This window comes from Lepus europaeus, chromosome X (genome assembly GCF_033115175.1).
Source record: "Lepus europaeus isolate LE1 chromosome X, mLepTim1.pri, whole genome shotgun sequence".
In the NCBI taxonomy this organism is placed as follows: Eukaryota; Metazoa; Chordata; class Mammalia; order Lagomorpha; family Leporidae; genus Lepus; species Lepus europaeus.
This window is the reverse complement of record NC_084850.1, coordinates 110,260,547-110,272,566: the sequence shown is the minus strand read 5'-3', so window position 1 is coordinate 110,272,566 and position 12,020 is coordinate 110,260,547. Positions and strand designations below refer to the sequence as shown.

Sequence of the window (12,020 nt, the reverse complement as noted above, 5' to 3'; positions counted from 1 at the left end):
TGAATGGGGCTGGCCTTTTGGCCTAGTGGGTAAGACTACCGCCTGAGACGCCAGCATACCATAAGGGTGCCAGTTCGAGGTCCAGCTGCTCCACTTCTGCCCCAGTTCCCTGCTAATCCTCCTGGGAAAGCAGCAGAGGATGGGCCAACTCCTGGGGCCTTTGCACCCCTGTGGGAGATCCGGAAGAAGCTCCTGGCTTCTGGTTCCGGATTGGTCCAGCCCTAGCTGTTGTGACTATTTGGGAAGTGAACCAGCAGATGGAAGATCTCTCTCCCTCTCTCTCTCTCTCTCTCTCTCTCTCTCTCTCTCTCTCTTTCTCTCTCCCTCTTCCCCTCTCTCTCTCTCTCAATCTATCTATCTCTCTTTCTCCGTGTAACTGTGCCTTTCAAATAAATAAAAATAAATATTAAAAAATGTGTATTGTGTTTTACTCTACTCCTCCCAACTCAAGACTAAGGAGTCTTGAGAGAAAGAGCTATTATGTGACAAAATGCTAACTTCAATGTATTTGGACACATCAGAACCTGAAAGTAGAAGGTTCAAGGGCAGCAGATCGACTACTCCCTCTTAAGTTTCAGCATCTTCCTATGTTCTCTCAATTAAATCCTCATGATGGTGTTTCCTGTGAGGACAATGGCCATGAGATACACCTGCTATCATTCTAATTTTAACTCAGAATATTATGATGCCAGTTCTGAATTTCTATGTTATATGACAGTGTTTTCTCTGCAGCATATGACAAAAATGCCTTTCCTGACTCCATAGGAAAAAAAGTGGCCACTAAATTGGGACTTCAGCAAGGCTTTTGGCAAGGTCTCTCATAATATTCTGTGGTCAAGAAGCAAAGTACAGCCTGGATGACTACACAATTAAGGTGACACTCAGCTGGCTGAAACAACATACGCCAAAAGCAGCTAATTAGTGGACTGATATCAAGCTGAAGGAACTCACCAGCTGTTCTCCAATACTTTGCTCTTTGTCCAGTTCTTCCTGGTACCTAACTTGGATGAAAGTATAGAATACACCTTCAAATTTATGCACATTATCAAATATATGTGTAAGACCCAAGTATATCAGAGAACAGCATTAGAATGACAACTATATTTTTTAAACTGAAATAATAAGCCAACTCTAATGAGAAATAGCTTGAGTAGAATAATATAAAGCTATACATTGGGCCGAAAGATCCCCCACTGCCTAAGACAAGGATGCACAGGAGCCAGCATTGTGGGGCATTAGGGGTGATTGCTGCTTGTGAGATCAGCATCCCATACTGGAGCATCTGTTCGGCTCCTGCTGCTCTGCTTCCTATCTAGCTCCTTGCCAGTGTGCCCAAGAAGGCAGCAGATGATGGCCCGAGTACATGGGACCCTGCCACCCATTTGGGAGACCCAGGTGGAACATGATGTCCCTGCCTCCTGGCTTTCCCCTGGTCCAGCCCTGGTTGTTGTGGCCATTTGGGAAATGAATCAGTAGATGGAAACACACACACACACTCTCTCTCTCTCTCCCTCTCTGCCCTTCAAATAAATAAAATATTATTTTTTTAAAAAAAGAATAAGATACACAAAATTTTGTCATATGGATAATAGCATATGGATATAGCTGGTTTAACAAGACCAGTAAATATTAGACAACATCAGAAGAGGTAGATTATTTGTTGGATAGTAGAAAGAACGTTGGATCTTGCAGCAGAAAACTGGGTCAAACCCAACTCTGCTTTTTGGCCTTAGATTCTTTGATCATTACTTTCTTCTCAGGGTTGCTGTGAAATGAAAATAAGTTATCATGTCTAAGTTCCAAGTACTTGGGTTCTATAAATATGATCTAGAAAAGCTATCATTCACAATAAAATGAGCATCTGTGCCACTCCATTTTGTCCCAGAAAAGATAGACATGGAATGTGTCCCAGGTGCCACATTGCAAGCAAATTGGGGCTACTTCCAAAGATGATGATGATCAGGATGGATGAGCGACTCAAAATGGAACGAGAGGAATTGTTACATGAACTGGGGATACCTGAGGTGAAGACTGGAGGATGCAATGGCGACCACATGTGCCTTCAAACATCTGTTGGTGTGCTTCAGGGCCTTCTGGAGAGCTCCAGAGTGGCAGAACTAATATTGGAGAATGGAAAATGCAGGATGCGGGCCAGGGTGACCATTTGGTGGGGATGTTGTGAGTGATTTCAGCATAAGTAGATGGTTGGACCACATGGCCTAGAATATCACGATATGATTGTCACACGTGTAGGACGCTTTCCATGAAGTAGTTCCTTCTGAGTGTTGCCTCAAAGTAGTCTAGAATCTCCACTATCTTGAGTTAGGCTGGTTTCTAGCCTTAAAACACCACCTTCTCTCCAGCCTGAGGCCAGACCTCTTATTTCTCCAACCTGCCTTCTCCCATCAGTGTGCTCTGGCTTGTTACTTTGTTTGGGAATTTTTGGTCACCTTTAAAATGCATCTTTTCCCAAACTATCCAAGGGACACAACAGATGAGAAAATTTATAAACACTTTTGGGGGAGATGAGCCAGGAAATCAAGTTTTCCTGGTTGTTGAAGTAAGAAAGAGAGAATTAAATACAACTAAAGACCTACGGAGTTGGAGCTGTGGACCAAAAAGTGGGGTGGGTGAAGGACTTCAGACATGGCTTTTTCTTGAAATTTGATGCATTAGCGAAGAAAGCAGAGACCAAAGGCCCCTTGGTGCTTGTTCTAAGTACACAAAAGTTATTTGTTCACTGGATGCCTTCCTCTGTTTTCAAGAAGCAAACTGAGTCCCCGGCAAGTTGCTCAGCACCTCCAACCTGTTCCAGATGGCAATAAGGAAGCTACTTGGAGGGACCAGAGAGGCAACCCATCTTCTACACGGCCCGGGACAGCCCGCTCCCATGTGACCCCAAGGAACCCTTTTTATTTTTTTACAGCCCCGCTTGGGGGAAAACTGGCTGCAGCCCGGTTGCCAGGGACGCCGCCGCCCGCTCTGCGAGGCTGGGGTGAGAGAGGACGCTGGGAGGAGGGGTCCGTGGTTTCTGAGTGGCTGGGGCGCAAAGGCTTATTTGCATAACATTCTCTGGTGGCTTCTGATTGGCTGAAGCCAGAGGGGTGGTGGTGGGGTGATTCCAAGGGCCCGGAGCGCTTGCCCGCGGACCTTTTCGTTCCGGAGTTACCCCGGTGGGTGTGAGTTGCTGCGTGGGCAGGGGGGAGCTGGGAGGCCCGGTTTGGGAAGTTTTGCAGGCAGGTGCATGAGCCATCTTTCTCAGAGAGTGTTTAACAAATGTGCAACACAGCGGCTTGAATCAGGAAACTAAGGGCTCAGACCAGACAGAAAGAAGGAAACTGGTCAGTGGAGGGGCGGACGCCCACAAGGAAGGCGAGAGGGGGCTTTTTCCAAAGCTAGGCTTTGCTGCTGAGTGGAATTCCTTTGCTAGATCACTTGGATTTCCGTTTTCCGTGAGTTATCATCACAGGTTGGAACTGGATAGAAGAAAAGGGAATCAGGATTCCGGCACTTAACTCAGACCTGCATAGGAGTTTTCATCTGGGTACATGTGTCCTTAAAATATGAAGAGAGTCTGGGATGAAAGACAGAATGTTATAATTTTCAAGATGATCAGCTATTGGAAACTGGATATGTGTTTTTCTCGAGTTTTTCTCTTTTAGTGCTCTGTTTAATCTCTTGGGTATAAGCCTAAACACAGGGGAAGGGTCTGTGGCCCAAAATAGATTTCTGACCTTCCGCACAAACACCTCTAAACTGTGCTGAGGTCCTGTATCAATATTAAGAACAATTAATCTTTGTAAAGTACTTTAAAATTTGCATAATGCCTTTACATCCATTACCTTATTTTACCTTAAGCAAAATCCTTGGTGGAGCCCCTACAGAAGCTCCATGTTATTGATAAGGAAACTGAGGCAGGAAGCATTTCTACATCTCTGTGTGAGATTATTTCAGTGAGTCGAGTTTCTATAACACAATTTTTTTTTTACCTCTACATTTTTCTTTCCATTGATCCTCTCCCAAATTCTGAGAAGTAGGTTGGAAAAGTAACATCCCAGTTTTACAGATAAGAAAATCATGGGCTATGACCTGGAGCTAATAAGTCAAGGGGTGCATGTGTTTTCAACTGGGTTGTGTCCAGGGGTCACTGGACTTCCATTCTGTTGTCTGTCCTTTGCATTCAAAACACAATTCGAAAGATGACTTGCTGCGAAAAATAATTATGTATAGGTTATGTAAGGTGAAAGACAGAGGGAAAGGCACCCCTACATGCTTCTCCCTGTTTGGGGCATTTTCTGACCTGTAGCAAAGCACTGTACTACTAATGGCACCCCTGAAAGATTCGAGAGACTACGGATTTAAAATTAGAAGCCCGAGTCATAATTCTTTGCAGTCACATAAGACAGGCGGATGAGGGACATTGCAAATGAAATTAGATGGGAAAACAGAAATGGGCTGTGGCTTGGAGGTCCCAGAGTGAAACTGAAAGCATAAAGCTCTTAAAAGTTCAATCCGGGCACTTGGCACATAGTTTCGATCCTACTAAGTAACCGTATGGTTTAAAAAGAACTATCTTTTGAAAGCAATATTTCATCCACATCTCCCCTAAAAATTATTGGACATATCCCCACTTTAATGTTAAATGGTGACATACCTAACACCAGGCCTCACTACTTGTCACCCTGTCCCTGCCTTTTGGCAGGCAAAAGTGCCCAACGCCCCAGCTGAGCTCTCCAACAAACTTTTTCCCGTTGCTACGTTCTGTTGTTTTGGGGGAACAAAATCCCGCAGCTCCGACGATAGAGCGCTCTTCACCACTGGCAGCGGTTGTTACAGGAAAGATTGGGACAGACCCCCGCGGCGGGGTGGGCAAAAGCCTCCGCAGCCGTCCTCTCCCCGCAGCCAGCCAAGGCCGGGGGCCACCGCAGGAGCATTGTGTGTCCACGTGCACCCAGCATGTCCGGCCACCCTTCTTACCACCCTTCTTACGTAAGAGTCCCGGGATGGAGTTGCGGCTGGCTTGCTGCCGGTCTCTCGTCCCCGAGGGCTAATAATAAACCGGAGTTGCAGTTTTCCGGCTCGGGGCACTGGCGAGCCGCGGGGCTGAGGGGCTCACTTTGCAACCCGGGCACGTGCGTTCTGGTGATCCCATCCGGGGAGCGTGCGGAAGGCTCGCCCAACCCCCGCGCGCCAGCCAGCCCTCTTGCCCTTCGGGACGCTGGCGCCTTCTTGAGCCGCGCAGCGCCCGGCCCTCCCCCAGCCGGCCTGCCCAGGGCTCAGCGCGGGCGGGGTGCGGCTGCTGCATCCCTCCTCTGCCCTGCCCTGCCCTGCCCTGCCCTGCCCTGCCTCGCCGCCCTCCCTCAGCCCGGGTATCAGGCGAGAGGCGGAGCTGGCCCGGCACGCCCCGCCCCCGCGGTAGAAAGCGCCGGGCGAGTGTTACTTGCGGTCATCCGGGCTCCGGCCTTTTATCTCGGCGCGGCTGGGGGAGGCGGGAGGAGGAGACACCGGGGGTGGCCCTGAGCACAGGCGACACCTTTTCCTGGACTATAAATTGAGCACCTGGGATGGGTAGGGGGCCGACGCAGCCACCACCGCCTGCAGTCACAGTCCGGCCACTGACCGTAGCAGCGCCCTTGGGCAGCGACAGCTGGCAGCGGAAACACTGAGCTGTCAAAGGAGCAAGGAACCAACAGACCCAAGAAGAGGTGGGTGCCCCCGCCCCATCACTGCCGCGGCCAGCTTCGTTGTTAGAGTTCGGGCTTCTCTGGGGGAGAAGGGGAGGGGGAGGCACCCCTGCCTTTTCTCTATGGCCCTCGGCAGGCGAGGAGGTGGGACCACCCGGCCGCGCGGAGCCACCCAGGCGCCATCCCGGGCGAATAGTAGCCAGGGAGGGAGGTGTGCACAGTCAGGGGGCGCCAGGCACCCTAGCCCTGTGAATAATCTGTTGTTTTTTTTTTTCTTTTTCGTTCCGGTCTCCCAGCCAGGCCAGGGCCCGTCTCACCGACCACCCACCGCCATCGCGAGCTTCCGTACGCCAAAGCCCAGAGAAGCCGCGCATCCCGCACCGCCGGGCTGCGAATAGAGAGGAGAGTAGGAGAGTGCGGAGGAGGAGCCGGGAATCCCGCCGCTCCGGCTGCAGCCAGGCCCCCGGCGCAGGCCTTGGAGAGTGCCTGAAGGCGTGCACCCCCTCTCCCCCGCCGAGCATCCTGGTGCCTCTGAGTCCCCGAGCTTCGACCCCGCGCGCGGCCACCATGATGCAAATCTGCGACACCTACAACCAGAAGCACTCGCTCTTCAACGCCATGAATCGCTTCATCGGCGCCGTGAACAACATGGACCAGACGGTGATGGTGCCCAGCCTGCTGCGCGACGTGCCCCTGGCGGAGCCTGGGCTAGATGACGACGTTGGCGTGGAGGTAGGCGGCAGCGGCGGCTGCCTGGAGGAGGGCACGCCCCCGGCCCCCAGCCCGGGCAGCGCCAACGGCAGCTTTTTTGCGCCCTCCCGGGACATGTACAGCCACTACGTGCTGCTCAAGTCCATCCGCAACGACATCGAGTGGGGAGTCCTCCATCAGCCGCCGCCGCCGGCTGCGGGGAGCGAGGAGGGCAGCGCCTGGAAGTCCAAAGACATCCTGGTGGACCTGAGCCACTTGGAGAGCGCGGACGCCGGCGAGGAAGACCTGGAGCAGCAGTTCCACTACCACCTGCGCGGGCTGCACACTGTGCTGTCCAAACTCACGCGCAAAGCCAACATCCTCACCAACAGATACAAGCAGGAGATTGGCTTCAGCAACTGGAGCCACTGAGGAGGGTGCCTGCGGCTGCCCAGCGCCCTCTCCGGCCCCACCTCTCACCTTCTCTCTTTCCTCAAAGCTCTTTTCTTCTGGGCTGTGTGGCGCGAAGAGCAGACTGCAAAGTTGGGGGGCTGCGTACGTGCAGAGGGCGCGGCTGGGCTGTGTGGAGGAGGAGAGGATAGTGGCAGCGGAAGAGGGGGGACTTAAGCCCCCACCCCCACCCCGCGGGTGTCTGTGTTCTCTGTTGGTGGGAATGGGGTTGGGCTGAAGGCCCGGATTCAGCCTGTGCCTTTCCTGGGGTTTCTTGTCTGTTCTTTCCGGAGGAAAAGGGCCTGGGAAGGGGCCATGCCAGGGCGCGGCACTGGGTTGCCACACTTGGGAGTGCAGCCCAGAGCTGGGTGGTGGGGAAGGCGGGGCGGGCAGCCTCCCGCCGCGCTGTGGTTGGGCCAGTGGAGGCCCTGGCGTTGCTAGGATTGCATCAGTTTTTCCTGTTTGCACTATTTCTTTTTGTAACAGTGGCCCTGTCTTAAGTATTTCAAATCTCCTTGCTCTGAAACTTCCGCGATTCCATTGTGATAAGCGCACAAACAGCACTGTCTGTCGGTAACCGGTACTACTTTATTAATGATTCTCTGTTACACTGTACAGTAGTCCTGTGGCACCCTCACCCCCATCCCCTTCACCCCACCCCTCCCCCACCCCAGTGTGTTGTAAGCTGGCAGGGTGCCAGCTTGTACAAAGCTTGCCACTCTGCCAGTGAAAATAATAACATTATTATGAGAAAGTGGATTTATCGAAAATGGAACCAACTGACATTCTACACGTGTTGTGCATAGGATGATGAAGGGTTCCTCTGTTGTTATATGTCTTAATTTTATTTAAAACTTTTTTTAATCCAGATGTAGACTATATTCACAAAAATAAAAAACCCAAATGTGTTAACTAATCTAGACCAGCGTTTGTTGCTCTTTAATCTGCCAACAAAAGGGTTAGATCCTAAATAAAAATAAATATAAGTGACTTCCTTTTTTTTTTTAGCAAAGGCAAGTTTTATTTTTCTCTCCAGTGTTTCGAGGTGGTGGCTATTCATCTCTGTGGGTATTTAGTTTTGTTTGGAAAGTGGCTACTGACGAGATTTGCTAATTCAGTACCAAGATTGGACTATACACATCTTAATAAAAGTTCATTAATATTCAAAGTGTTTGGAAAGGTACAAATATGCACTTTCAACAAATTTACCTAGCTTATTGGCGCTATCAATTAGCAATTTGAATGTTTTAAGAAGACAAAATGCTTTGAGGTGTGAAGACTGCTTTTAAAGGCCAGCATTTCATTTGGGGGGCTGTTGAGAAGTAAAAGTTTGGAAAGAGGCCCCTACTACTACTACTACTACTTGTGTACTACTACTACTTGCAGATCTTTATTTACCAATTTTTATGTGGATTTTGGGGGGGCCTTAAATGCATCGGAACATGAGCCATGGCCTTTTTCGCTAATCCCCAACTGAGTGCTAAGTTTTGTTGGATCGTATCCAGTAACACTTCCAGTTTTTCAGTGAGCCAGTCAGCAGTATTGGACGGCACATCTAATGGAGGCTGCTACGGGGCCCTAGGGAATGCTGCCATATGCCATCTCAGTGCTCTACAGGGATGGTGAGACAGGTGAAATCAGTTCTCTGTATCTTCTGTATTTCATTGTCTTGGGGGAATCCATGTCAGATCAACTTCAGTTTTCAACTGCAAAGTCATGAAATATTCTTTAAGCTCAAAGGGCTTGAATATAAAAAGCATGTAAGTTTGAAGTTTAATTTTTCTGCCAGCACACGTGTGTGTGTGTGTGTGTGTGTAGCATGAGAAGGAGCTGCTCAACTCTTATCAGCTTTTACCAGCAGTGAAAAAAAGAGGGAAGTATCAAGTCTGGGGTGCCTGCCAGTGCCAGAGAAAGTTAATCATTAATATGTAAAGATAAGCTGGACAGCACCAAATGTAAGTGCAGAGTCTCTTGTTTTATGTCCCCTTTAAAATATCAAAGTACAAGCAAAAAATTAAAAGAACTCACTGAAGCCACATAGTAGAAAGAAATAGACTTTGGAGACGGAAGATTGTGTGTGCAAATTCTCTTGCTCCTACTTAAAATTGTGTGTATTTAACTTTCCAAGCCTCTTGTCTCATTTGCAATCAGACATAATAATAACCACGATGCTTACATCACAGTCGCAGGGAGAATTAGATGATATATAGAGTGGCACTTAGAAGTTTCTTTTTTAAAAGATTTATTTATTTATTTTGAAAGTCAGAATTACAGAACACGCGCGCGCGCGCGCGAGAGAGAGAGAGAGAGAGAGAGAGGTCTTCCATTGGTTGGTTCACTCCCCAGATGGCCACAACAAGCAGTGCTGGACCAGGCTGGAGCCAGGAGCCAGGATCTTTTTCCAGGTCTCCCGTGTGGGTTCAGGGGCCCAAGCGATTGGCTACACCACAGTTCTGGCCCCAGAACTTTCTTTTGACACTACTTAAGTGCCATACTGGTTTCTTTTACTGTAAATGTTGGCCTATACCTCAATTTCCACCTATGCTCATATTTCTTCAGTAATATATGCAGCCTAGGACAGTATGTCCATATTAAAGAAACATGTAATTCAGTTACATATATGAAACAACAGGTAGCTATTTCATTTCTCAATGTTTGAGGGAGAACCTGAATTACAAGCAAAAACTCAATTTGGTCAAGTGATGGCAAGAACTTTCTGAGATGTTAATTGTGCCTTGTTTTCAGAATATTCACGGTTTATTGAATATAGAAAAATAGATACAGACAACAAAACTAAACTAAATAATTACCATTATCAACTTTATTTTTGAAACTATTACTTCACATAACATTGTTTTTACATAGTGATTCTGATCTAGGAGAATAATGCTCACTTTGAAATAATAATAAATTTTTTTAAAAAAATTATTTTCATTTATTTGAAATGCAGAGAGTCAGAGATAAAGACAGCCTGAGAGAGCTCTTCCATCCACTGGTCTACTCCGCACATGCCTGCAACAGCTGGGACTGGACCAAGGCCAAAGCCAGGAACCAAGGACTCCATTTGGGTCTCACTTGTGGGTAGCAGGGACCCAAACACTTGAACCATCACCCCCTGCCTCCCATGGTTTACATCAGTAGGAAACTGGCGTCAGAAGTATGACTTTGCTTCATACCCTGCCACTCCGATATAGGATGCAGGCACCCTAAGCAGTGTCTTAAAACACTGCATCAAATGTCTGCCTTCAGCATTGGATCCTATATGAACCAATGATTTCCCAGGCCCAATAAGCACTATTGTACTAGTAATAACTACTATTTTATTCAAGAGCAGTTTATAAAAAAAAAAGGCAAATCTCCCAAGATTCACTTGTTAAAATTTCCTCAGGTTTCTTAGTTTTACTTAACATCTGAGGTAAAGTAATAAGTGACTTCAGATTTTTAGAAAGTCTTCCTAAATTTGAAAACTGTAATTCAAACAGTTCATGGAAATGGAGTTAAAAGATATGTGTATTTTAGTGCTAAAAATTTTTGAAATTCATGCACAGTCCATTATGTGATACCTCCCTCAAGAGCCCATAGATGACAGTTTAAGACTGAAGGGAAGGCATAGACATGAAGTAGGCAGAAAGGAACAGCATAGACTGGAATTAATTACTCTCCATATATTTACATTTTTAAAGAATTTTCTACATCAGGAGCCTGTGTTGTGGCACAGGTGGTTAAGCAGCTGCCTGTGACACCGACATCCCATATCTGAGTCCTAGCTACTCTATTTCCGGTTCTGCTCCCTGCTAATGCACCTGGGAAAGCATCAAAGAAGGCCCAAATAATTGGACCTCTGTCACCCATGTGGGAGCCCCAAATGGAGTTCCTGGCTCCTGGCTTTGGCCTGGTGCAGTCCAGTTGTTGTGGCCATTTGGGGAGTGAACCAATGGATGGAAGATCGATATTCTCTCTCTCTCTCTCTCTCTCTCTCTCTCTCTCTCTCTCTCCCCCTCCCCGTTTCCCTCTGTCACTCCGCCTTTCAAAAAAAATGTTAAAAAAAGAATTTTCTACATCAAAACCTTACATCAAATCTTGAGAAAGTCTGGTTTTGCTTCTAAAAACAATTTTCTGTTTTGCTCGTGTTGGGATTTTCATGTTTCACATTTACACAATGTTCATTTGTGGTCTGGCCTAATTTACTCTTTCTCTGAACTTGAATCCAATTTGTTAGCATATGTCATGGCAACTGGGATGTTTATTCTTTGGATGAATTTGAAAACTAGTCTATGGTTGTTAAGTTTTTAAAAGGGAAAGTTACTGGCCAGCGCTGCCGCGGCTCAATAGGCTAATCCTCCACCTTGTGGCGCTGGCACACCGGGTTCTAGTCCTGGTCGGGGTGCCGGATCCTGTCCTGGTTGCCCTTCTTCCAGGCCAGCTCTCTGCTGTGGCCCAGGAAGTGCAGTGGAGGATGGCCCAAGTGCTTGGGCCCTGCACCCCATGGGAGACCAGGAGAAGCACCTGGCTCCTGGCTTTGGATCAGCGCCAGCGGCCATTGGAGGGTGAACCAACGGCAAAGGAAGACCTTTCTCTCTGTCTCTCTCTCTCACTGTCCACTCTGCCTGTCAAAAAAAAAATAGCTCTGGGAATTTTTTTAAAAAAAGTATTTATTTAGTTGATAGGCAGAGAGGAGCAGATTCATCCTCTCTCTCTCTCTCTGTCTCTCTCTCTCTGTCTCTCTCTCTCTCTCTATCTCATATTTTGGCTCACTTCTCAAATGCCAACAATAGCCAGGGTTGGATCAGGCTGAAGCTGGGAGCCAGGAATGCAATTCAGGTCTCCTACATGCGGATCAGAACCCGGCTACTTGAACCATCACCACTGCCTCCCAGGGTCTCTATTAACAAGAAGTTGGAATCAGGAGGTGGGAATCAAATCCAGGTAGTGCCAAGTGGGACATGGGTGTCCTAACTGGTGGCTTAACTACTAAGTCAAACACCTGCTCTTACTTAGGGAATTTTAAAGACGGTTCTTGAGTTTCTCCAAACACTTGACTTGCCCTCTAGTTAGTTCATTTAGAGCTCAGTAGAACTTTCTGATAGGTAATAGACGTGATAATAGTTTTCTACCAACAAACAACCTTTTTTATATTTGGAAGGCAGTGCCATACTTTGATTCATGAATCCAGGACTTCTGCCCCGAATCCTGATT

The 12,020-nt window shown here is 47.8% G+C and overlaps 1 protein-coding gene across 1 annotated transcript; it reads left to right on the top strand.

Moving 5' to 3' along the window:
- The first annotated feature begins 5,430 nt into the window (after positions 1-5,430).
- MID1IP1 (MID1 interacting protein 1) lies at positions 5,431-7,946 on the top strand. The gene is made up of 2 exons (XM_062184143.1): positions 5,431-5,705; positions 5,981-7,946. Exon 2 carries the CDS (start codon positions 6,252-6,254, stop codon positions 6,804-6,806), a length of 555 nt encoding a protein of 184 aa, XP_062040127.1. The 5' UTR covers positions 5,431-5,705; positions 5,981-6,251; the 3' UTR covers positions 6,807-7,946.
- Positions 7,947-12,020: the final 4,074 nt, after the last annotated feature.

Excerpts from the sequence above, each read along its gene's own strand:
- MID1IP1 (XM_062184143.1), top strand. The coding sequence starts at position 6,252 with ATGATGCAAATCTGCGACACCTACAACCAGAAGCACTCGCTCTTCAAC.